Genomic DNA, 27,166 nt, shown 5'->3' with positions numbered 1-27,166 from the left:
CCTCTTGTAGTGTTTACAGTGTAATATGTTGAGTAACTACGAGGAACAGCATATCGAAAACATATTGTTTTGGTAAAAAATTGGTTCAAGATAAGAGTCCTTGTGCTGTCATACACACCAGTCACTATGTAAACCATAATAGTGTTGTGCTGTGGTAGACTGGAAGTGTCACTTATGGTTTTTATCTAAACAATCTAAATGGGTAGGGATATGTTGAACAAAGTGTGTTAGATCTGACAGCCTCTGCTTTCCTCAAGAGGAAATTTGTTGTGACAGCATGTTGATGTGTATGTGCTTGTTGACATACATACATAGACACACACACACACACATATAAAGAGAGAGAAAGAGTGTGTGAGAGAGAAAGAGAGAGAGAGAGAACCAGATGCTCCTCTGTTAAAAATACCCAGTGAAGTAAACATAACCCAGAGGGACTACAAGGACGAGCACAGCACTGCTCGCACACCGTTGGACTTGCAGTAATTCTAAGGGTGATCTTGCACAGCACCCTTCGCCACACATGCTCCACACAAACCTCCATATACATTCTTGTGGCCCAGCAAACATTATTATGTAGTGTATGCGCACGCACGCACATACACACATACACACACACACACACACCTGTCACATCCTGTGAGTGGTTGTGTAGTCAGGGCTGTGTAGAGTTTCCTTAAATATCTGCACTCACCTCTTCTCTCTTCACACACATATGTCTGTGTAGAGTAAGTATAACATGCGTCGGTCATGCATATGCACCGTGTAATGAACAGACAGAACGGAAACCGCAGAAACACACAGTACATGCCATCAGTACATACCAAACTCACATACATACATGCATCATAAAATTCTTAGGTTCAGTTCAACTTAAACAGGCTACCTTTGGGCAGACACACACACACACACACACACACACACACACACACACACACACACACACACACACACACACACACACACACACCTGTCACATCCTGTGAGTGGTTGTGTAGTCAGGGCTGTGGAAGGGAAGGAAGAGGCAGGTCTGACGCTGTTGCTCCCAGGGCAGAAAATTCTGAGAGGGGGAGAGAGAGAGAGGAAAAAACACGTTTCTCCTGTTGCCATGGCTACCATCTTCCAGTCGCTGCTACCTCTGCCTATACACGACAAGATGAAACGTCTGGTGTTTGCTGCTTGTGAGCCTGTGTGTCTGTCCGCCTGTGAGTATGTGAAAGTCTTTGTGCTTTGTGTGTGTGTGTGTGTGTTTGTGTGTGTGTGTGAGAACTTGGACGCGACAAATACCCCACTCACTCTTCCCACTAAGCCCAAAATGACAAGCCTCGGCTGGGATGCAGTTGTCCCTGTCCCCCCTCCACCCTCCACTGCTTCCACCCCGTCACCATCCCCAGCCAGGCACAGTGGATTGGCACTCTCAGCCCAGTATAGCCAGAGCTGAACTCCCGTCTAAGCTCCGCTCCCTCTGCTGCCACTCTCACTGCCTCCCCTCCCCCCCCCTCTGACTCTCTCCCCTCCCCCTCTCCTCTCTCCATCCCTCCCTCCATCTCTCCTTCCTTCCCTCCCTCCATCCCTCCCCTCTGTCCTTCTCCCTCCTACCCAACCCCCATGTGTGAGCCCTCCTCCTCCGGCGCATTTGATTGGCTGAGACCACGGCCGCGTCTGCCCAATCGCGGCTGAAACGCACAAATCAACATAAGCGGAGCCGCCGTGCCGATCCCTTCTCCCAGACAGCGATTCTCTGAGCGCCAAACCAGCCAGAGAAAACGAGGGAGAGAGAGAGAGAGAAGGAGAGAAAGAGAGGGGGTGAATTGCTCGCGGTAGGGATGAGCTGAGAGGAGAGAGAGAGAGACTGCACGCTCTCTCCCCAGCCTGTGGCTCTTTTTGCTTCACCTCTGTTGGTTTAATCTCTCCATTTTTGTTTCTCTCCGCTGAGAAGTGCAACAGCTTTGTCCGCTAGCTCTCTTAGCATATAGGCGTGCGGGCGCATGTGTGTGCGTTAGCCAGCGTTAGCTCTCACATTAGCCACCTCGGCGCTTCCGTAACCCCCCCCTCAACCCCCCCACCTCCTCCTCCTTCTTGCCGACGGCCGCCAGCGGAGAGTGGAGTGGAGCGCAGCTGCTCGTAACCATGGAGGTGACCATTCCATGTGAGTACCACGGGGAGTCCTCCACTCCGAATGGAGAAAGAGAAAGGGGGGATTGAGAGATTGAAATGGAAGGGAAGAGGGACATCAAGCTGTTCTGAATTGATGATTGATAGAGAGTGAGAGTGAATTAGTGCAGAGAGTAGGAACATGTACAGTAAGCATGAGCTTTGCGTGTGTGTGTGTGTGTGTGTGTGTGTGTGTGTGTGTGTGTGTGTGTGTGCAGGCGTGTGTACATGCGTGCGTGTCTTTGGGGGTGGTGGCTGGCTGGCTGAGTGAGTGAGTGAGTTGAGAGGAAAACTGACCGAGGGAGAGAGGAAGGTTGTTTGTGCTGTTGCCTGGATGCGGTGTGGGACTTTGAGCTGCGCTGTGTTGCGTGGGGTTGGGATGCGATGCGAGGTGAGATGGGGAGAGCCGAGGTGCTGCTGGCAGACAGATGGAGTGAAGGGCTTGGCGTTGGGCAGAAGGCCCCCCCACCCTCACCCCTAATCAGGTTAGGGGCAGCTTTTCAGCTTCCCCCCCCCAGCGATTAAAACGGCAGCATGCTCGACACAAACACACACACACCCTCTCACACGCGCACAAACAGAGACAGGCTACACATGCATGCACAATTTTACCTCACACCAGGGCAACGCAAATATTTTGAATGAGGGGATTTCAAAGAACAGCTTGTCTTGGTTACTGATGGTCATTGGTGAAAAGCAGTCAGATGAACTAAACATTGGAAGCACAGTAAATACTCTACCCCACTACTACATAACTATAACCATGGCTACAACATTGTATAGAATCCATACAATTGCCATACTATGATTTCCCCTGGGGAAATTTTGAATTTTGAATTTCACACACACACAAATTTTGAATTTCCCCTGGGGATCAATAAAGTATCTATCTATCTATCTATCTATACTTTGATACTATACAATCTCATTGTAACCTAATGTGTAGAAAAGCACAAGTAATATTTTGCGTAATCCTCTTTGTGTGGTTGCCTGACCGAATCTGCATTAAGGCATATTTTCCACGATGGTGGAACCTTCTCAACTCTTATTTGCACTTTCTCCTATTTGTGTGTGTGTGTGTGTGTGTGTGTATTGGGTGAGGGGATGGGGGTGGGGGCCTGTCCATCTTGTGGCTCATGGAAATGGCTTTGAATGGCTGTGGTGAAGAACGGGGCTCAGTTCATTGATCGCTGCTTTCTAAGATATGTCAGCATCAGTGGACAGAGCGAGAGGAGGAGAGGAAGAAAGGGAGAGAATGAGGGAGAGAAAGAATACACAGCCTTACTCACAGACACACACTCCCTCACCATCTCTCATATTTACACACACACACACACACACTTTCACTCTCTCATCCCCAAGCTCCAGCCTCCCCTAGTACCCCCCCCCCCTCTGTCAAACTAGCTATCTCTCAGTCAGTTTTGGATCTCTCACCCTCTCCCTTGCTCTCTTTCTCTCACTCTCTCCCTTGCTATCTTTCTCTCTCTCTCTCTCACGCACTGTCTCTGTTCATGTTTCTCTCAAGTTGACCATGGTCTTATTAGCATCCATTCGCATGCTGCGCTGCTAAAGCCGGTAGAGAGCAGGAGGATGCTAATAAAAAAAAGCAACAGCTGTAAAAAGCGTTAGCGGGAGAATAACAGTGCAGGTGAGCACGCGCCGTACGTGCACTCCATATCCCCCAAGCTTGTTATTGGCGTACACTATAGCAAGCTGCTGTGGCCTTGCCACTCACCCACTGGGTAGCTGGGTGCACGGCATGCCTATCTCTCTCTGTCTTTCTCTCTCTCTCTCTCTCTCTCTCTCTCACACTCTTTTACTCTTTTTCTCTCTGCTGGGGAGGCCGCCTGCCAGTACCAATCAATACATGGAAAATCTTGATCACGTGAATCTCTTGAAAATACAATTTTCTTGGTTTATTGGATTTTGCGCCGGCCGGGTCTCTATCAGACGAGTTATTTATATCTCCCCTCTTCCTCCTCGTCTGCCTGGGTGTCGTTGGCCCCCCAGGCATGCTTGGTGTGGTTGTTTTGCAGACTTTTGTATGCATGTGTGCATCCATGCATGCGTGTGTGTGTGTGTGTGGGAGGGCATGTGTTTGTTTGGCTGTGTGTGTGTGTGTGTGTGTGTATACGTGCATCCTTGCAAGTGTCGTCATGGTAGTATTGGCCTTGTGAGTGTGTGTGTGTTGGCGAGTTAGTGTGTGGGGGTGCAATGGCCTGTGCCGTAGATGGGATCAATGCAGACAAGAGGAAAGAGCCTCTTTGCTTTCTGCTGTGGACCCAAGGGGTAGACTAGTCTCTAAGCCCAGAGCAGAAACCAGCACTAGCAGAAAGAGCAGCTTCACCTCGCAGGTCTGCCTACTGCTGGATCCACCTGGGTTAATATCCACCACCATGCTCATGAGCTCATGCATCTGTTTGCCTTGATACTTTTTTTGTGATGCTTAAAGACACCGTTATTGTGTGTGTATGTTTTGTGTTAGAGATACGTTTGGTTAGCGCATGTCCCCTGTTCTTGTGTCCTCTATTTGTGTGCGTTTGGCACAAGAAGTATGTTGAGTGTGTCTTTGTGGTGTGTGCTTAAGTGTGGTGTTAGCGCTCTATTCAGTCAAGGTGTGTGTGTGTGAGTGTTTGCAGATAGATGTGCTAGTCTGTACACTCTCCCTCGCTCCTCTCCATCAATAGCTTCCCTGGTGTGTCCAGGGCTTCCATTTGTCTTCTGCTCAGTAATTCCCTGAAGGAGACATAAAAAGAAAAATGGAATGAAAAAATAAGGCCTGCATGCCCATGCACCGCCATGCTTCTAAAAATGGCAGCGTCGCGACTTCATCACAACTCAAACCCCCCTCCCCCCCCCCCCCCCTCCCCTCCCCGCGGTGGCAACCAAGCCGACACCCACAGCAGAGCATAGATGCCATCCCATTGCCAGCTGAGAGCACACCTTGGCATGGGCGAGTGACTGTTTGTTGCGAGAGAGAGCAAGAGAGAGCGCTACTATGAGCTGGTGTCAAAAGAGTTGACCAGAGACTACATCTCCACGGTCTATTGATCTTGGTTACATATAGTGCTAGTTAGTCCAATTACCCTGTAGGTAACACCTGTCACCACACACACACACTCTCACACAGAGCTGACCAGCAAGGCCGGAGCTGTCTCGTTTGCAAGCGAGTCATTACTAATTCAATCAATTGACCTGTCGCTAAGCCCCGCCCCATATTGTTACCGTGTGAAAACTCGGACAAACAAACCAGACTTGATTAGAAATACACTGGACAATGGCAGCTGACAGTATATGAAAGCAGGCTTTGAGGACGTTTTGGTCGAAAAAGGATTTACTTTCTTCCAGAAGCTATCAAAAGGGAATTAATTATGCTATGGAGGGGTGTATTCAAAACTTTAGAATACATACAAGGTGACAAGCAGTTGTGGCGAGTAACGTTAGCCGTGCAAATCACTCTGCAAAAACCACTGACATTAATGCTAGCTAGCTAGCTAGTGGAAGATTGATACTAAGATATGTTAGGTTACGTTTTGTGGGGGGTAAGAGGGTTAAGGCTGCCAGTCTTATGACGTCATTTTCTATATTTTTGATATGTTGCTGAGTATAACATAAACAGCAAAGAAAAGTGATTGATAATGACTGACTGACTATTATTGTGTTACATGTTTCAAATGTAAAGCACTTTGAGCTGCATTCTGTGTATGAAAGGTGCTATACAAATAAAGCTTTATTATTATTATTTATTATTATGTTAATATTTTATGTAGTAAGAATATAGTAGTTGGTTAATGAGCATTTTCATCTTGGGATTTAACAGGGAACCTGTGCCCACGTTGTTGGCTTAGTAGCCTACATTATGTCGAGCTGTTGCAAACGCGAGAGACGTCCTGTAGGCTACTGTTGATGAAAATATACCCCGTTTTCTAGCCTCTCGGGGTACCGGCTATCAGTATTACACGTCCCCCTGCAAAACGTTTGACCATGGTTATCCGTCGGGGTTTTTTGAGTTAATAAACTCCATAAATAACCATTAATTTGTCATTTTATGCCTCCCTGTTGTTTCCTATGGTGTTGTCCGAGCTGATGTTCGAGTCCCGTTGAGGCTGGACTGTCATTGACTCATCAGTGTTCTAAGGGTGGCGCTTAGCGACAGGTCAATTAAGGGGGGGAACAGAAACGGCCTCATTATTGTATTTTTTTTACTGTCAATGAACAGAAGGGGATATTCAGTTCTCTTTTGCTTAAATTGCTCTTTTGCATTTAAAAATAGCACCTCACATCTTCTTGTTTCATGTGTGTGTGTGTACGCGTGTACGCGCACACACATGTGCACACATCTGTATGTGTGTATTTCCTTTCTTTTCTTACTAAAAGTGAGCTGTTGTTAATTGACAGTAGAGGCTGTGTGTGAGTGTGGTGTGTTTTATTTATATATTTTTTACAACTAGATTAGCATAACAGCGAGTGTGTTGTTATGTGAGTCAGGATGCCGCTGCCCCCCTCCTGCTTTGCATCTGATTAAGCCCCAGCAGCAGACTCAGGCAAGTGGGCAGCCCGCTGAGTGAGTCACTAAAAGCAGCAGCAGCGACAGAGCAGAGACAGAGAGATAGACAGACAGAGAGAGAAAGAGAGTCAGAGAGAGAGAAGGATAGGGAGAAGGAGAGACTAGTGAAGAAGAAGGAAAGAATGGAATAAAATGAAGGAAGAAAGAAAGAAGTATGTATAGAGGCAGAAGGAATGAGAAAAAGAGGGAGTGAATTGAAGGGGGACCTGCAGACACGTGTGAAGTGGACACGGCCATTTTTTATATGGTTGTTACAGTACATGCTTGTCGATTCCACCCGTGATGATTCGCTTGGGAGGGAGCTTGAGTGCCCCCCACACTCCCCCCTTGAAACTGCTTGCCCGCCCGCCCGCCCACCAACATGGACGATTGCCAGCGTGTGGCTCGGTGCTGTGTGGCTAGGGCCAGCCTCTGGATGGAACCACACTGATGACTGATTGGACTTGAAGGAAGGGGGAGGTGTGTGTGTGTGTGTGTGTGTGTCTGTGTGCAGACATCAGGGTGTTGATTTTTGAGAGGCCTCCTCATCAGCCATGGTTCGTCAGGTGTTTTGGAGTGCTTTCATGACGGGTGGAGATTGGGGGTCTTTAGTACCGCATGGTCCTAAAGGAAGTGCACTACTGAGACTTGAGCATTCCTATAATTATTTGATTGCAGTGTGTGGATTTGTGTTTTACCCAGACATGTAACATATCTAATACAGCTACTATTCTGTACTATGGTCCCCCTTGAAGTCTTGGAATATTGTGTTTTGTACTGCATAGCATCAATTGACCAGTGCACATAAACACAATAAAGGCTCATTTATGCTCAATGTTAAATACGGATACGGACAAAACGAATCAGTGTTTGAATAGGACGTATCTATTTTCGTACGTGAAGAGAGGATGTGATGTGTTTTGAGGTGGTATGACTGGTAGTAACTGTGTAGTTGTTGTGAAGGAGTGTGTGCTGTTGGGTAAAGGCTTGTGATTGAAATGTCATTCAATCTCCAGAGTTGTCAGTATGGAGGAAAGTCAAGCCAAAGTCACCGCTGTCCCTCGGTAAATAATGAACCCTCCCACTCCAGCCACAGTTGATAGACTTTTAGGAACGGTAGGAGGAGAATAATGCGAGTGTTCATTATGTGTGTGAGAGTGTGTGTGTATGGGGCTGTGCGTGTGTGTGTGTTGGGGGTTGATGGGGGGGCGGAGGACGGCACATGTGTGAATTTATGATGGATAGCTGAACGAGGCTATAATTAAAACCAAAAAAAGACAGAAAAAGACGTGAGGCTCTTGCGATAAATCTTGCACGCTCTGATTGCCGTGGGCAACAGCATGCTGAATGGTTATCAGGTGTGATTGGCGGTCCGGAGCCAAACGGGAAGGGACTGGCAGAGAATGCCAAATGAAGGACAGAAGACACTTGCTTAGATACATCAACTGAACTAGAAGGACACTTGCTTAGATACATCAACTGAACTAGAAGGACACTTTTGTTATTCAGTCAAAGCATCTGGTTAAAGATGACTGAAACAAGGTAGTTTCAGTCTCCACATACCAGTCTTACAGTCACATGGAGCACAGCCATTAATGACCAATCAACACTCAGAAATGTCAATTGCAAAGATCTGGTGAGCTGGATGCATGTTACTTATCAGTGTCTGCAGTCCTATGTTTCGTTTTGTTTTGCTTTTTAGAGAAGAAAAAGAAAGGTGGGAGGTTGGGGTCAGTCATTGCATTGGCTAATATTCTTGGTTATCAGAGTATTTCCATAAGATCAAATGCTTCATGGTTCTGGTCAATTAGTACAGGCATTTGGTTGCTGTGGACATCAGTGGTCAGTTTAATTTTGTCAGGACTCAGGACATCTCTGACTAGTACCTCCCTTATAAATACTCTTGTACAGACAACCTCCCTATAAAAATACCTCCCAGTAAACAAGCATCTCAGACGTGCTCAGACGTCTGGAGAAGATGCGATTTTAACAGTCTCGAGCTCAAGTGTAAACAAACCGGCTATCGACGAGCACGGTCCACTGGCTGCCTGTCGGTTCGCTGTTTGTTGGCCTGAGGTCACTCTGTGGTGTGTGTGTGTGTGTGTGTGTGTGTGTGTGTGTGTGTGTGTACAGTATGTGTCTGTCTGTGTGTATGAGGGAGAGAGTGTGTGTGTGTGTGTGTGTGTGAGCGAGTGCCTCAGTCACTGGTGTAAGCTTAATGACATGTTTTGGATGAAGCTGTGTAATCAGACGTGAAATCCTCATCCGTGGGGTGGCTCCAGCAATGCAGCGTGGCTTAGTGGCTTAGTTTGGGGGGTGTCTTGTGGTAGCGGCTTCCCCTGTTTCCTAATTTGGGAGCTGCAGCCTCTCCCTCTCCCTCTCGCCCCCTGCTGTTTGTTCCTGGTGCACTGGCACAGGGGATTATCCAAAGCCAATGCTTAAAGCTGTTTTTAGAGGGGGGATTGTACCCCCCAACCCCAACCCCTCCCTCGCCATCAGATTTGGGCTCATCTTCTTCAGTAATAGATGTGCTGACACCCTGTAATAACCACACACACCCTGGAGTCTGCCAGCAAGATGAGACCAGACAATGAGCCTTGTACCGTGTGTGTGTGTGTGTGTGTGTGTGTGTGTGTGTGTGTGTGTGTGTGTGTGTGTGTGTGTGTGGACCTGGCTCAGTGTTTCAGCATGGCACTGTGTGTGTGAGACCAGCTCAGTTGTTTAGACTGGAAGGAGATGGCTGTGTGTGTTTGGAGGGAGAGGGGGTGCTACCATTAGGAGAAAGGGCTGGTGGATGGTGCTCCAGAGAGTGAACCATAAAGCCATAAGGAGGCCCTTAGCTGGTTGAACCAGAATGGAGGGGTTGAGGGGTCTGAGCCAATGGTCTGTTGAGCAGCAGTAGTCCCAGTCTCTGGGGAGATTCATCTTCCAAACAAAGATGTGCAGCCTGCGTCACGGGAAGCATAGATCCATACTAGCTCTCTCACTTGAGAGGTGGGTGCAATGGCAAGGAGGTGCAGGGGAGTTTACCCACAGCACAACTCAGAGTAATATGCGGTCTACTATTACTTAAGCACACACTTAACCCTTTGATGCATGAAGTATTAAAAACTAAAAGCCCAAGCAAGACCAATTGGCTAAATGACTCTGGGACCTATTTCATTTTCTGCTCTATAATTTCAACTAAGATATACTTCTGTGCTCTGTAGTGGACACCATTTTTAAAAGGATTAAACACGCACACTCCAGAAATGCAGTGTCTTGCATTCACCATTCTTGATCCTTCCAGAGTGCACACTAAACATACACATGCTCACACACCTACCGGAGATGCAGGGTCTTGCATTCACCAGGGTTTTGCATTCACTAATCTTTAGCTTTCCAGAGTACACACTACATGCAGTGCGGATAGTTAGCCTTGCTTCCCTTCATTGGTTCTGGTGGTAGATGACAGGAGAGGGGCCACTCTTCCATTCCTAAGCAGAGCTGAAGTGCTGAATCTGAGGCTTCTTAATGGCTTTGCACCATCTGCCTTCTTCCTCCCAGTCGCGCTGGCCAGTCTAGCACGGAATACTACAGAGCTTCTCCATCTGCTTCCTAGTTTGCACACAAGCCATTAGCGTAGCTGTTAGCCGCACACTGACGTCCTTGCCAGATAGATTTCTCTCGACAAACAACAGCAAAGCTTTGTTAAAAGGCTTTAGAAGCTGGAGCTTTGTGTTCAAAGGAATTCTCAAAGTGTTTACAAATGTGCGATATTTCCCATTGAAAATGTTGTTGATGTGTTTGACAGTGTTGACATCCAAACGGCTTATTAGAATATCAACCCTGTGGCCCATGGTTGCTAAGCGATGCCGAGGCGCTTCTCTGAAGGAAAATGAAAGCTGACAGAAACTCAGCAGGCTGGTTTGTGAGTAGGTGAAAAACTGCTGAGGGGAAAAAAGAACACTGAATGAACTAAATGAGTTGAGAAAAGAGCAATAACTGAATGAACATGAACAGAAAGACAAATGAAGAGGAGGAAAGCTTGGGGAAAGTGGAGTGGAATAAAACACCTGTGACAACTGGACCCAGTTCATCTGCTCTGTACTTCCTGTAAAAGCGGCAGATGAAGAATTTTAGAGGCTCTTACAGACGAGTTCTCAAAGCTGCACTAATTTGTTGGAGGCCTTCAGAGGTTTCCTGATTAGGAACTGGATTACAGATGAGGTGTCCTTCAGAAAGAGTAGCAGTGTTAGAGAGCCTTCAGATGTTTCTGATGAGGAACTTACTGATGGATGATGTGTCCTTTGTGGGGAAGGTTGAGTGTTTACTTCGGTTGTGCTGAATCTTAGTGGCGTTGAGGATAATGGATGTGGATAGTCTGTGTTTCTGTCTGACCATCTCTCTCTCCTGGGCAAAGGGACATTTTGTGGTCATAGCTGGCCACAGTGTGACCTGAACATGAGCTTTTGTTAGAGTAAGAAAGTGACCTTGAAAATAAACCCCTTGTAGCTGTTTAAGCCCCTTGATAGACTCATCAGTGTCTGTGTCCCTCTTCAGCCCTCCCCAATCACTCTTTATCTGGTACCAGATCCAAACAGACCTTATGTGGGTCGGTAGTTGCAAGTGGCTGACCAAAGACTGTTGTTTTTCTGACATGTCTTACATGACGCACAGCTAATGATCTCATGGTACACAAAAATGATGTGTGGTCATGGTGCTTGTTGTTTTTTAGAAAGATCTGACTCTCTCTCTCTCTCTCTCTCTCTCCGTCTCTCTCAGGTGATGCAGGTGGTGAGAGAGCAGATTATGCGAGCGCTGACGGTCAAGCCTAACTCCCTGGACCAGTTCAAGAGCCGCCTACAGAACCTCAGCTACACAGAGATCCTAAAGATCCGCCAGTCCGAGAGGATGAACCAGGAAGACTTCCAGTCGAGGCCCATCCTGTGAGTCTCTCTCACTCATAGACACACACACACACACACACACACATCCATGCCTGTATAAAATGAATGTACAAAGCATGTAGGTTTAGATATATTCTCTAGGCTCTTATGTATTGTAAGGTATACACACCAGTCAGTATCAAATTGGAACCAAATCTCTGCATCATAGTCTGCAGATGTTTGCTCATGTTTGCCCATGCCACCCATAAGATTAGCACACAGAGCAAGTTTCAAACGACTGTATAACGTGGAGCCACCCACTTCCCTATGAGCCTCAGCAGGTTGAGAGGGGTAGGTGTACCTCTCTAACTCAACAAAGCCCACCTGCTTCCCTCCACTCATAACTGGAGATGGAGGTGGAGACAGAGGGCAATAAGCTGAAATTACCCTACTTCCCCCAATGGAGTCTCCCACTCTATGTTCTCCCTCAGCTACCCCGGTCTCATTACACTAAAAGGAGTCCCCATTACAGCTCTATTTTCTGGACCACTTCTCGACTTTTTGGCCCGGACGGGACAAGATTTTAAGCTCTTACCTGCTCACACAAACTGGAAATTGGGTCTAGGGCTTCATAGGGGGCTGCCCACAGAGATGGCAATGGGGCAGCGTGGAGAGCGCAGTGGCTCACAGGTGATACTGATGATCAACCCTTTAGATTTTGATATTTTGGATGTCACATTTTAAAGCTATGTCTGACCTTCAGTAAATGATGTCCTTCAGGATAAAGTAAATGATTTACTTGGTGTAAAATAAAGAAATAAGGTGTGCCTCATTTATGGAGTTATTGTAAAATATCCACAGCAAAAAATTAGATGGTATTTGTGTCCTTTTTACAGAACCTATAAAACATGAGAGGAAGCACACTGTTTGATATAATGATATTTTAAAAAGAACACAGCGACTGCGTGTTCTCAGCGACTGTCGTTTTCTGACTCGTTTCACTGTGATGGTATGTGAAGATCACGGGGAAGGGGTGCAGAGCAGCTAAAACTTCTCGTAAATCTCCACAAGAAACACGGCGTTTAATGAGGACGTCGCGTGATGCGGGGAAACGAGCCTTTCCCCTCGCTCTCATTAACGATGTGAGGATAAGGAAGCAGAAACGAGATGAGTGATAGAAGACTCCAGAAGATGAAAGAAAGGATTTTACGAGAGCGTCAGCTACCCATGCACTACCCATTAATGACCGAAACGCTGTTATCCAGGGGTTGTGTGCCATGCCTTGTTATGAAGGCTATGCATAATTCAGTCACATCCAAGCATCAGTGCGCACATACATGTTCACAGCCATACTAATACACATATACATGTAATACATCCAAATGCATGTGCATATATTATACACGTATGGGACTGTGCTTATGCTTCTTGTTTCTTGATAAGAAGGCACAGTTGGGCTGTCCACATGTGCTAAAATTTAGCACTCCCTGCTTTGTGTTTCTATGTACAAGTACATATTTCCATTATAAATTCCAAGTCCAGCTTCCTGCAGAATAATAGAACAGCATAATAGCTATATATTTGAAGTAGTTGAATGCTGTAATGTATTCTGAAATTATATTTGTTCTGTCCTCGCTGGTGAACAGAACGCAGTAAGATAAATGTGTGTGTGTGCTTGTGAAACGGGGGAGTGGAGAAAGAGTAAATTTATCCTCTGAAGTGGATTAAGTTGTGAAGTCTGTGTGTGTGTGTGTGTGTGTGTGTGTGTGTATGTGCCTGTGTGTGTGCGCGTCTGTGTGTATGTGCCTGTGTGTGTGTGTGTGTGTGTGTGTGTGTGTGTGTGTGTGTGTGTGTGTGTGTTAGAATGAGCCTGTATGAGTCTCACCCTTGTCTCCTCAATGCCCAGTGAGCTCCGTGAGAAGATCCAGCCGGAGATCATGGAGCTCATCAAGCAGCAGCGCCTCAACCGCCTGTGTGATGGCACCTGCTTCAGGAAGATCAGCAGCCGCAGGAGGCAAGGTAAGCACACCCCTCCATCCCTCCATCTCTCCCTCTCTCTCTATCTCTATCTCCCTCTCTCTCCATCCTTCTCTCTCTCATAGTGTGAATGAATAAAAGTCATTGTTGCCAAAGCTACAGGTATACTACAGACATACTACATACAGACTTTTTTTCCTCTTCTTTCTCTTCATCCCTCTATTTGTCTCTCTCCCATTGGTTATATGTCTTTTTCTCTCTCTCTCTCTCCCTTTTCTCTGCACTCCCCCTCCCTCTGTAATCTCTCCAACTCTCTTTGTTTGGGTCCTCTTGCCTCCACCACACGGCCTCTTGTATGACCCTGATCTTCACTCATCTCACAATGCTCTCTCCTCCTCACTCCTTTCTTTCCTCTCTCTCTCACTCTCTCTCTCTATCTCTCTCTCTCTCTCTCTCTCTCTCTCTCTCTCTCTCTGATCTTCACTTATCTCACAATGCTCTCTCCTCCTCACTCCTTTCTTTCCTCTCTCTCTCTCTCTCTCTCTCTCTCTCTCTCTCTCTTCACTCATCTCACAATGCTCTCTCCTCCTCACTCCTTTCTTTCCTCTCTCTCTCTCTCTCTCTCTCTCTCTCTCTCTGATCTTCACTCATCTCACAATGCTCTCTCCTCCTCACTCCTTTCTTTCCTCTCTCTCTCTCTCTCTCTCTATCTCTCTCTCTCTCTCTCTCTCTCTCTCTCTCTCTGATCTTCCTTCTCTCACAATGCTCTCTCCTCCTCACTCCTTTCTTTCCTCTCTCTCTCTCACTCTCTCTCTGATCTTCACTCATCTCACAATGCTCTCTCCTCCTCACTCCTTTCTTTCCCCCTCTCTCTCTCTCTCTCTCTCTCTCTCTCTCTCTCTCTCTCTCTCTGTTTCCGTCTTCCTTTTCTCCAGCACTCTGCCTGTCTTTTCTCTCTCTGTATCTGTCTTTGTTCGCCCCGCTGTGGGAATAGGCGCAGGAACGCGGCTCTTATGGCTCCGTGCTGCAAAAGCTCCCTAATTGCGAAGATGGCTCCTTCCATCTTCCTGTCTCGCGTCTTTATGGCTACACAGACTAAACCTTTTTAGAATGGCACGCACAAGTCTTTGTTCGGCTCTATCTCACTCTTGCACTCGCACGCTCTCTCTCTCTCTCTCTCTCTCTCTCTCTCTCTCTCTCTCTCTCACTCTCTCTTTATTCTCCCTCGTTTTTGCTCTTGCTCTTTCTTTCTCTAGAGGGCTCCGACGAGCTTTCATTGCTCTGAAGTGCGTGAATCGATCCCAGTAATGGTGGGGGAGACAGCTTAATTCTATTCCCCCCCTGTCTTCTGAAAGCATTGCCTCCTCTCCTGTCCTCTGAGGACGAGAGGTGGGGGTAGAAGAGACTGGGCTCGTGCTCGGGGCTATCGTTTCGTTTTGTCGGCGCCTGCACGAGAGCACGAGAGTGTCCCTTCTCATGAAAGCAAAAGGCTTTCGCTGTTCCGCTGAATAACGCGCCTTTAAAATTGATGTGCTGCGCAGTAGAGCTCTTTATGGCTTCTATTATTAAGCCTGGCCAGTGAAAGAGGGAGGTGGGGGGGGGGGGATGAGCGGAGTTGGGCGAATGTTTAAAGTGCCCTTCTCTGCGGGACATTCCGACATTCAGGGAGCAGCTGGCCGTTTGATAGAGGACAGAGCTTTAACGGGGTTTGTGCCGGCGTGTTTTGGGGGCAGTCGAGCCCTAATATCCTCTTTGACACGGGCGACCAGAGGACGGGCAGAGACGGCGAGAGAGACGCCCTTATCAGCTTGCCGCTCAGACAGAATTTAATCCTTCACGGGCCCCAAATGTCTCTCTTTCCCCCTTTTTTTTTCTTCCTCCCCTCTTCATCTCTCTCTTTCTTCTCCCCCTCTCTCTTCATCTCTCTCTTTCTTCTCCCCCTCTCTCTTTATCTCTCTCTTTCTTCTCCCCCTCTCTCTTTATCTCACTCTCTCTTCATCTGCCTCTCTCTTCTCCCCGTCTCTATTCTCTATAAGTAACATATATTCCAATCCCCATGTCCACAGATAAATAAGAGTATTCCCTCAGTCAGTCATTCTTCATTCTTTCCTTAAAGCTGCCATTTTGAAATCAATGTCCCAGTCTTTTGCTAACCCTCTCTTTTCCCTCCGTCTCTCCATTTTCAGTTCGAGTGCCCGCATGAGCTTCAAACCATTTTTCCAAAAGATGCTCATGTATCATCATTATCATCTTAAAAGCTCGGGCGAGCTGAGCGAAATCAAAACTGACACTTCGCCTTGGCGGCGCTTTTTCTTCTGCGACGAAGGGCGTGAGGGGAAGAAAGGGGGGATAAAGGGGAGAGGAAAGTGTGTGGGGGGGGGGGGCATTTCAGACTCAAACGCAAATCTCTAATCTCGTAAATCGAATGATGTAATGAATTGGCAATAAGGGGTGGAAGCGCGTGACGAGCCCACTTGTAGCGGGAAAGTGGAATGGCCTCGGATGCCATTTCTAAAAGGAATTGTTCAGTCAGTTTTGCACTTGCTCTGAAAAAGACACACACACACACACACACACACACACACACACACACACACACACACACACACAGACATTACTGAGCATGGGAGAAGGGTGATAGGATGGACCCAGCGTGCGTGTTACTTTGCTTTACTTTCTTTTTGTTACTTTTTGTGTGTGTGGATGTTTGGTGATCCATCCAGACACAGCAGCTTATTATAGCTCCTCACAGCACATCTCTCTGTCTACGAATGCGCCGTCTCAGTCTCGCGCGTGTTGATGCATCACAGGCACCTTACCTTACCAGTTTTTGTGGGGGTTGTTTTTACAGCTGATCTGCTTTAGATATCTCCTCTCACCACTGTAACTGATTAACATGTATTTCTCACCCATATATTATTAGACACTCGTACACTCGTTGCTTTTTCTCGCTCTCTGTAGTTTAGCGTGTGGCATGTGGACACAGCAGCTGGTGTCCTCTGGATGATATCGCTTATTAAAGTGTCACAGCCTCTGAAAAAGCATTCAAATGTAAAACCTATGTAGGTTAAAACTTATATAAAACATATATAAAATGTAATAAAATAAAAATTGAGCTATAGGTGTTCCCCTCTTCTACTTTCTCACTGAGCGGATCTGTGAGCTTGGCTCGGCTCGTCGTTTCAAAGCAGCATCTGTTTTTGGATGACAAACGCGGTCAGCCTCTTGTTCAGGCTCGCTCCGCTCCGTCTCGCTCTCGATGTCGTGGGAAGTCGCTGCTGTGTGGGCATCCAAGATGCCGGTCATGTGTTCGGTGAGGCCCGCGGTTTAGTCAATGTTTCTGTGGCACGTACCAAGTGCTGTCATAAGTGCAAAAAAAAAGAGAGAAAAAAAACACGCCCACACATGCTTCCATCTTAAAACACACACACACTCACAGATATCCACACACATGCTCTGTCTCACACACACAAACACACACACTTTGGCTGTACACCACTTTGGTCTCAGTGTCTCCATTAAAATGTATCAAACCATTTCGTCACATGCCAACTTTTTCTTAGACATTAGGGCATGTCATTAGTTTGTCAGGCCTGTGGCAGCCATTTGCTCTGGGCGGCCCTCTTTCTGGACCTGCTACAAGGCTACCTGACTGCCTTAGGGCCCACGCTGGTGGAACAGGCCAGCGGCTCCCTAACAGGCTAACAGCTAGCCTGCAAGCTGCCACTTCATAAAATGGCTTTGTCTGGAGAGTTCCCTTTCAGTCCCTGTACAGTCATCTCTTCACATAAAATATTCATCGGTCACTTAAGTGGACCCCATGTCCCACCTGACCTAGTTGGCGTTGCAAGGTGACTCAGATTTGACATCATGAAAGCTCCATAAATGCCTCCGTCGGATGACTGTAACACAGACTTGCTGCTGTTCTTGGCTACTCAGAAAAGAGACCTCTGTCTCAATGTGACTAGCCTGGTTAAATAAAGGATAAATAAAAATAAGTCAAATAAAAATAGAACGTAGGGGATTTCTCTTTCCTGGTAGGAACAGATTGGCTCTTGATGGCTAGTATGTGGTGGTGCGGCGGTCGTGAGTGTGTGTCTGTGTTGAGTTATTCATGATGGGTGTGTGCGTGTGTGTATGAGGTTGTCACAGCCGTGTGCAGATGGTGGGGACTGCGTATCTGGGCAGAGAGCTCTGGCACCAGCACGTCCGTTTGGTAAATAAACCAGCCTCACTCGGCTGCAGCACGAGGACTTGTGCCTAATGAACAAGCTGTCACATCACCCCACTCCCCAGCCCCACACCACCACCCAAGAAATACTCAATTTCAATCTGCCACCAAACATGCACAGACACACAGAAACACACGCACACACACAGACACAGAGACATACAGAGAGACACACACACACACACACAGACACACACACAGAGACAGACAGACAGACATTTGCACATACATACACACTGTTACAGTACATCTTTTTTTCCAGCTTTAACCTTATATATGTCATTAGTCGTTTCTGTTTAAAATCTTGCTTCATTTAATGCTTTCCTCTGTCAGTTTCCTCACTGTTCTGTCATGCTATCTTTTTTTTTCACACTGCCATATGCACATATATAATGACTTCTCTTTCTCTCACACACACACACACACACACACACATGCACGCACGCTGTGCTGCCAGGCATCTATTTTCGACAATTATGAATTGGAGCGGCTGCTTGTGTACAGGGCGATGCCAGCCTGGGCCCTGGGGGCCCAGCCTAGTCAGGTCTGCGTTGCACCGCGCCGTGCCGTGTGGTGCCGTGCCAGGCCCAAGGCCCCTGTGGTGGCTCGCCAGCAGGCAGCACCGGGGCTCTGAGACGGGTGCCCAGACACGCCAGCCTCGGTCTCAGTCTCAAAGACTGGGTCCCAGAAGCCATGCCACTCTGACTAATCTGTTCTTCCAAGACTGGATGAGCTTTTTATCAAATAGTAGTATCAGTCACACAGTTATGCTCAATGTATATTCTTGGCACTGTGTATACATACAGTACAGCATAGACTAGACTGAACTGGGCTAGATTAGATTGATTAGACAGTATAGGCATTTGTGGGCATGATGTAACAGGGGATGTGTCAAGGCCTGACAATCAGTTGGCCCGGGTTCAATTCCATAACCCGCCACTGCGAGTTTGTGGCGCTTTGCATTAAAAGTGTCTGCTAAACATTAGTCACCTTTACTTTTAGGTTCACTGTGGTACTGTGTGTATACATGCAGTTTATTATATGGGTTTGCGTTGGTCAACATACATTACATTGTACGCTGACCTTTCTTTGTTCTTTTGCCCCTTTCTCTCTTCCCTTAGATAAGTTCTGGTACTGTCGACTGTCTCCTAATCATAAAGTCCTGCACTATGGAGATCTGGAAGAGAACCCCCAGGGTGAGGTGCCCCATGACTCTCTGCAGGAGAAGCGTAAGTGTCCAACACACACAAACCCACACATACACACACACACAACCCCCCACACACACACACACACACACACACACAAATACACCCTCACACACACACACACACACACATACACAAACCCACACATATACACACACACATACACAAATACACCCTCACACACATACACAAACACACACGTACACTCACACACACTCAGAGTTTTCATTAAATTACAGTATCTTACCTAATAACTTTTGACCTCCCCATAAAACACGGACCTCTGCAATATTCTGTAATATTGGTCTCAGAAGGCTAATGCCTGTCTGTCTACTCTGTCTACCTACCTGTCTGTGTGATGGTGAATCTGTCTAACTACTCTGTTCTGTGTCTGTCTTTCTGTGCAGTGCCCGTGGCTGACATCAAAGCTGTTGTCACAGGCAAGGACTGCCCTCACATGAAGGAGAAAGGAGCTCTCAAGCAGAACAAGGTACATCATCATCAACTGTCTGTATGTGTGTACATGCAGGTGTGTGTGTGTGTGTGTGTGTGTGTGTGCGTGGGTCATGTTTGTTGTGTATCAACGCGGCGCTCTCTCCCCGGGCCTCCTTCAGACAAAGGTGTCCTCCAGCGTTGATGTTCTCTTGACAGGAACATCAGCTCCAATCATCCCCCGTCTCCCTCACACGTCACCTCCCTGCCGCTCCTCATTTTCACCTCCCCACACACACACACACACACACACACACACACACACACACACACACACACACACCTTTCCCCCAACAAACACAGACAGGAGGCCGTCTTCTCCGTTGCCATGGTGCCTGTGACTGCACAGAGGAAGTGGGTTGGAGGGAATGGGTTTGAGGGTAGACGGTAGTCAAGTCAGTCTGTCAATCAATCAATCAATCTGTGTTCAATCTGTCTTTTTATCGTGTTCTTTTCATTAACAATAAAAATACAGTACATTTCCTCGGAAGTTGCCGGTCAGTTTTTCCTGGTGGTAAGGAGTTGCCTCCTTGCGGTTTTTAGCGCCGCTTCAGAGCCACGGATCCCCTCTGTAGTGCTTCGTCTCCGAGTGCTGATGTTGACGGATGAGGGGTAGAGTGTAAATATAGCGGGGAAGATAAAAGACCACTGCGCCTTCCTCCCGACCTCTTTTATTAGTTTGCCGATAAAACGGAAGAAACTCCGGGCCAGAGGAGGATTGACGTGAAAGGATGACACGCAGGGCTGGACAGACTGGCACGAGTCCTCCTCGAGTCTCGTTTTTTTTTTTTGTTTTCGTGGGCGCGGTGGAAATGTGCCGACGCACGGGCAGCCGCGCCATCGCTCATGGCAGAGGACGAAAGGGAACGATGTCGACCGTCTGGAGCAGTGCCTCGGCGGGGTCCGCAGGGAGTCGCCTGCGTGCCAGCTTCACTCGCCCACTGCAGCTGCTCCAGAGGGCATGGCCCTTTTTATTCAGGGAGCACAAAGTATATTTTTATCAGGGATGGAGACAGGAAAGTGAAGCATGTGAAAGTCAGTACAGATGAGGTGTACAGATGTGTACTGTAGATAGAGTCGTCCGAGCAAATGTGTGTATTTTCAGCATGGCCGGCATTTACGGCAAACACAGTACATTTTATCGGATGTAAAGGAAAAAAATAAAGATGAAGTGCTTGAAAAAGAGCAAATAAAATCAGTAAAAGTGAAGTGCGTAGATACGGTGTATGTGCAGTTGAATCAGTAGTCAACAAATGGATGGATGACATTATAAAAAATGGAAGTGCACTTCTGAAAGGGCTCAGCTTAGCTCTGCTTTGGTTTCATCATCAGTATGTCAGTGTGATATATTTCACTAAAATAAAAGCAGATTTTGCAGTCTTTAAGGAGATGTTTGTAGCTCCGTTAAGGATATGTGCACTTTCTCGGTTTCCTCGTTCCTTGTCTCCAATGCCCCCCCGACAGAGCTGTTTCATGCGCTCTCGCCAGGCCCATCAAGCAGCCGAGTTAGTCGTGAAGTCTGGGACCCCGCTGCTGCTGGTGTCCCTCAGGCCTGCTGTCCCGTCCCATCACCGCCCCCCTTAAGCCTCGCGGCAGGCGGGAGCGGCCGGCACGAGGCGACAGCCAGCCATCTGCTCCGCAAATCTGTGTGTGTGTGTGTGTGTGGGGTTTGGACGCAGTGGCAGGCAGGCTGGCAGGAGGCAGAAGCACAAACACAGCAGACTCATTAATGTTCCACTGACAATCTCTCTCTCCCTCTCCCCTTCTCTCTCTATCCCCCTCTCCCTCGCTCCCTAACAGGAAGTGCTGGAGCTGGCCTTCTCCGTCCTCTACGAGTCCGATGAGTACTTAAACTTCATTGCCCCTGACAAACACGAGGTGAGTCCGAGATGGGAGTTAGAGCACCTGAGAGAGAGTTAGGCCTTCAATGCAACACTAAACTTAAACATAATTTCTTCATACTTGCTAATATGCTAAAGGCTAACTGTCAGCTTATGGTCTTATGAGAACACCGCGCTAATGACTTCTCATGTGAAATAGAGGAGTGAATAATTGGATAATATTGGAATGTGAAATTAAATATGCTGAGAGCACATCATTAATATCCACAAATACATTTGTAGGGTCGAGGTGATATTATATCACAATTCAGAGTGTGAACATTAACAAGTCTCTTCCTGCTGCTTTTCCTCTCTTGCAGTACTGTGTGTGGACAGATGGGCTAAATGCTCTGCTAGGGAAGGAGATGACCAGCGAATTCACCAAGAGTGACCTGGACACTCTGCTTAGCATGGAGATGAAGCTACGCCTCCTCGACCTGGAGAACATCCAGATCCCTGAGGCTCCGCCTCCCATCCCCAAGGAGCCTAGCAACTATGACTTTGTCTACGACTGCAACTGAAAGCAAAACAAAACCATTACCCACTGGACCAACGGTTTCCCTTTTTCCTCTCTGAAAAGTTGTTACTGGAAGTTTTAAACAAACAAAAAAATAACTTTTAGAGAAACTCTTGCATTGAAAAAAATGAACAAGAACAAAAAAAAAAAAAAAGGATTTAACTTTTTTTCTCTGCTAAAACTGTCTTTAAAAAAGCAAGCTTCTCAATAGGTGCACCAACTTTCAACCATAAATATGAACACAGCCTTCGGGGACCTGCCACAGACGTCACAATCGACAAGAGGAGACACCAACCAACACCTAACAACTCCATCAATTCATCCATCCAACCTCCCATTTCTAGTTTCACGGTCCTGACCCGTTTCTACCTTCACCTCGGCAGACATATCGAACATCCAACGAGAAAGTCGCCCAGTTCACGTAGAAACGCTGTACTCTTGAGCTCGACCATGTTGTATTGCTGTTAAGCTTTTATGTAGTTCTCAGGCTGTTGAGGTTTGAGGTCTTCATTGCCATTACATTGAGGGAGACTGTGCTAGTTAAGTGGAGGGGTAAAGCGGGACACTGTGTTCACCAATACACCGCCCATCTTCCACTCATCTAAGTGGCAGCTAAAGTCTGGAATGAGAAGAGGATGGGAGCAAAGGGGCCAACGGGTTGGTGGTTTTGAGGGGAAAAGCAAGAGACAAAGGAAAGTGAGAGAGGAAACTGTTGTATTATCTGATGTATCTCTCTCTCTCTTGCATTTTTGTGTTCCTCCTCCTCCGCTCTCGTACCTGTAGACTGTTATTAACCAGGCTGTGTGGTCACTGAGCACTGCCTCCTTTACAACCGTATACCAACATGTCACCTTGACGACACCTACAGTGCTTAATCATCCTCGCCCAATCTCTGCTGTACTGCGTGCTTGCTTTTCCTTCGGTTTTATTTTTTCCTTGTTTTTCTTCTTGTCTCATTGAGTTTTTTTTTCCTGCTCCTGGTAACCCAAATAGGTGCAGTGCAAAAGACTGCTGGATCATTCCAGAGCAATATCAAGCTATCCACTTTTGTTTGATTTTGTAAGCTGGTGTGACTCTTCTGTAATGGTTGTGATGCTGCCAAGTAGTCAGTGTTATGGGGGGAGGGAGTGGGGGGTCATGTATGTACATTTGTCAGTAAAGGGAAGAAAAAAGTTTTTTTTTCTTTTAGGTTTTTTAAAATTTGTTTTTATTCTGGGACCATGACACCTTTGGAAATTCCTATTTAATTTAATTGAAAAAATATTATAGTTATTACTTGTAGAATTTTATTTGCTCCCATTGTTATTGGCTGAGTCCATCAATCTGCTGTTTACATTAAAATTGAATAAATGAGAACATTCTCTGCGATTGCTTACATTTAAACCTCTGCACTTGCATTAGGGTTTTTGTGAAAATGTTGTGCAGTAACAATCTTTGGGGAAACACTATGTAGAATGTTGGATGTTGAATATTTTGGAGCAGTAACTCGATAAGACCTGATGTTGAGATTCTTCTACCACCAGTCATGTCAGGGTGCCAGTTTGTCTGAGGCCTCCCACAAGAGACATTATTATAGTCTTTTGAAAGTAGGTTAAAAGGAAAATTAGCTTATTTGCCGAGTACCCCAGAACCCCAGAAAAAAGCCTAGCTTAGCATAATTCACTGAAAGTGGGTTACACCAGTTATCCTATAGCTAAAAGTGAGCTATAGGCCAGCTGGTCTAACACACTCCCAGATTAATGTACATTAGTGTGAGTAAGTGGTGGGAGTGGAGAATGTATAACTGTGTAGCTCCCTCTTGGGTGAACCATGGAAACGGCACAGAGAGTAAGAGTCAGCACAGTAAAACTGAAAGCAATCTTTAATAAAGAATTGATTTTTTTTTTTTTTTTTTTTTTACGAATTCCAATCCATATATGAAGCATATATTTTAAGTGTGAAAAAGGTCCTTTTAACCTGCAGCCAAAAAAGAAAGAATGAATCGTGAATCACCAAACACAAAGACAAAATAAAAGCCAAGAGGGTTTGGGCTTCATTTGAGCGGCGATGCTGCGGGGTAATTGCACAGGCCACGGCGTCACCACCTGTGTTTCCCATTGCACGGCTGGCTGTGTTTGACTGCAGGTACGGCTCCTCCGCAGCCAGAGCTGTAGTCACGACCTCGCTCTGCCCCCCACCCCCAACCCCACCCCCTCCCCCTCGCACACCTGCAGGGATGCAGCTAAGGACATGACCTGAGCACCGCTTTCAACAACATGAAGCTATTATACTTTTTATATATATATATATATATATATATATATATGTGTGTGTGTATGCATATAAGTGATGACAATCTTGGTTGCTTACTGAAGGCATGCAAATGTTTACTGTGTCCTAAGAATGCACATCTCTGAATGTCAAACCTCTCATGAGGAGATAGATATATACTATATCCTCAAGTATATATAAACACATACTGTACTCTTGAACTTGACCATGATTATTTATATAGATTTATATAGATAGAGGCATAGATGAGGTCACTACTTATCAAGGGCAAACACCTACACACACCGACTGCATGTTTCACACAGTATGCTTGTTCTGGCAGTGAGCGAGCAGCTTCTACAGTAGGTCCTTAAGTGGATTACTCATCCTGCCTGCTGTGTGTTTGTGTGAGTATTTGTGATGGTGCCTGAAAGAGAATGTAAGTATAGCTTAGGAATGTGTGTGTGTGTGTGTAGCTGTTTCATCATCCACTTGTTTGTGGTGAGCAACCTCTTCATAGCTCAGGTTGCAGTTCCCTCCAAAAGGAGGGCCAGACAGATCATGGGGTCAAGATGGTTCCAGCAACTATGACTTTGCAAAGGATGGTGGCACAGACGGAAAGGTTAGGGCCAGGCTGCTTGAGTGCGACTAAGTGCTTTGCAAGTGAAAAAAGGGAACTTGTGTTGACTCACCTAAAAGCAGCTCTAGAGCATGAACACAGTGGGGGCTTTGGTGGGTTACGCAGGGCAGTATGACTACATAATTTCACACATAAATGACATTTTTATTTGAGACTGTGTGTGTGTGTATGTAATTGAGTGCATGGGTGAGTGTGTGTATGTGTTTGTGAAAGTGTGTTTTTAATAATATTTTAATAATTTACCCAAATTCAAGCTGAAACCCAGCTAAACTGCAGTGCTTACCTCACCTTGGATGGAAAAAAAAAACATGACTTGTTAACCAGTGTTAACCATCAGCACTGACTACTCCCCCTCCCCCACCCCCAACTGCCTGGTGCGCTTCACCCCTGCTGTGGCTGATCTGTCAAAGTTTGGGGGCAAAGTCAAAGTCACGGCAGCCAGTGAGAGTGCAATGCGATGCAAAGCCCGAGGTCTTTTTAGGCAGCGTGTCCTCTCGGGAGCTGGCACCAAAGAACAACAACGCACGATAGAGAAAGCTAGAGAGAGGAAGGAAAGAGGGGAGGAGAGAGGAAGGAGAGAGGGGATGAGAGAGGGAAGAAAGGGAAGGAGGATAAGGATGAATAATGCAGCAGACCTTCCATCAGGCCCCGGGAGACAACCTTCCCCCAAAAAAACTCCCGTCCCTACCTGAGCTCACCGCGGGCCTGAGGTGGAGACAAGCAAGGCTCCGAGGACAGGAGCTGGGGGAACAGCGTACCCTGGAAGTTGGAACGCATCCGGCCCATATCTGGGTCTGGCAAGTCTGCATCAGCCCCGGGCCCGAGTGAGTAGCTATCTCAAAAGCTTTAGCATGCTGGGTGTGTAAACTCATATGAGAGGAAGATGGAATGGAAGAGGTGGGGTCAATAGCCTACGGATGGAAGATGGGTTTTAGAGGGGAGAGTGTGGGGGGTGGGGGGGGTCAGCGCTGTCTTGCCCCTCAGCCTGTAATCGGGCCTCTTGCTAACCACATCACGTAATCGAGATGGCCTCGTCTTGCCTCTTCACATGCGCTCACTGCTCATGAGGCATGCACAGCACAGAGCCAAATTCGGACAGCGCACACACACACACACACACACAATACATACAGTAATGAGCCCTGAACATTCACTGCTTCAATTAATATCCTGGCATCTCTGTACATTTACCTCAAGTCCCCACAAAATGATGATCAATAATCTGCTTGCTGTATTGACAACTGCAATAAACATCACAAGGACAACACAATACCACAGTCACAATATGCATGACCTTGCAATAAACAATACCCAAGAAATGTATCAACACTCAATAACCACAACCCCCTCATGGTTTGCCTTTTTGAGTGAGGGAAGACATTAAGAGGATGAAGCAGATATCAGCAGTATGGATTCTCATGTCACCATCATTCCAGCAGCCCCATTTGTAAATCAGCCACCACACAGAAAAGGAGAAAAGGGAATATATACCCGATATGACATGACAAAGACCCCCACTTTTTAAACTCAGATTAGTCTCTAGAATGTCAAACAACTTCCCGACAGAGTGCTAGTGCACTTTCCATTGTGTGTGCGAGTGTGAGGAAGTACTTCATCAGCTCCATGAAGAAACCAGGCACAGTGAAGCGGAAGCTATTTCAGCCTCAGGAAAGGCTCCAGATTGCATTTGTATGGATGCTAATCAGATATTGCGTTTAAATCCAGTGCCGCACAGCAATGCCCACCCCTCAAGCGCGCGCTCCCTATATTGGCTTCATTAATAATTGGGTGCCCTGGTATTGATTTGTGCCGCTCGGTGTAATAAATCACAAGGGGCACCGCAGTTCCTAACAATCTTTCTCTCTTTCTCTCTCTCTCTCACACACACACACACACACACACACACAAACACACACACACACACACACACACACACACACACTCTTCACTGAAACTCAAACACCAAGTTAAACATTAGTTGACAATCCCCTCCATAACACTAAATATTATGTAACGTTATTCATTCTCAAATCCACATTTTTAATAAGTACTGTAATAACACTCATGGTTTGAGGGACAAATTTGCATGAGAATCAGCCAAAATGACAAGAGCCACCTTCACACAAATGAGTCGCTGTACCACCCTCCCTCCAGCTAGGGATTAACAGGGCAGAATGATTTCATTATCCAAGATAGAACTCCTCCTGATCAAGCTGTCGCTTCATTTATTGGTACATTTATTCTGCTTTAAGATGACAAAGATTCCAGTTAATAGGGTCATCGTTCTTGATATTTTGTCCCTCTTATTTTTTTGCTGTTTTGTTCACATTTTGATTGCACAAATGAACAAGAAGTCACACACGAGCTGCTTGTCTGCTGAGATTTGCAGCAACATTTATCACCTAG

At 46.6% G+C, this 27,166-nt stretch overlaps 1 protein-coding gene across 2 annotated transcripts in view; it reads left to right on the top strand.

The window, feature by feature from the left end:
* The window catches only part of elmo1 (engulfment and cell motility 1 (ced-12 homolog, C. elegans)), a 60,169-nt gene extending 38,129 nt beyond the window's left edge, over positions 1 to 22,040 (top strand). The window contains exons 1-7 of one of the 2 annotated variants that reach the window (XM_048229148.1): positions 1,709 to 2,146; positions 11,462 to 11,625; positions 13,472 to 13,584; positions 18,895 to 19,002; positions 19,389 to 19,471; positions 21,274 to 21,351; positions 21,674 to 22,040. In XM_048229148.1, the coding sequence (XP_048085105.1) occupies positions 11,465 to 11,625; positions 13,472 to 13,584; positions 18,895 to 19,002; positions 19,389 to 19,471; positions 21,274 to 21,351; positions 21,674 to 21,874 (744 nt within the window). In that variant the 5' untranslated portion in view covers positions 1,709 to 2,146; positions 11,462 to 11,464 and the 3' untranslated portion in view covers positions 21,875 to 22,040. Of the gene's footprint in view, positions 1 to 1,708; positions 2,147 to 11,461; positions 11,626 to 13,471; positions 13,585 to 18,894; positions 19,003 to 19,388; positions 19,472 to 21,273; positions 21,352 to 21,673 lie in introns of those variants that run through there. The other variant, XM_048229146.1, reaches the window with a different exon arrangement.
* The last annotated feature ends 5,126 nt before the right edge of the window (positions 22,041 to 27,166 follow it).

This window comes from Alosa alosa, chromosome 20, assembly GCF_017589495.1.
Source record: "Alosa alosa isolate M-15738 ecotype Scorff River chromosome 20, AALO_Geno_1.1, whole genome shotgun sequence".
NCBI lineage: Eukaryota > Metazoa > Chordata > Actinopteri > Clupeiformes > Clupeidae > Alosa > Alosa alosa.
The sequence above is the reverse complement of the archived record's forward strand: the minus strand, read 5'-3'. Positions and strand labels throughout refer to the sequence as shown.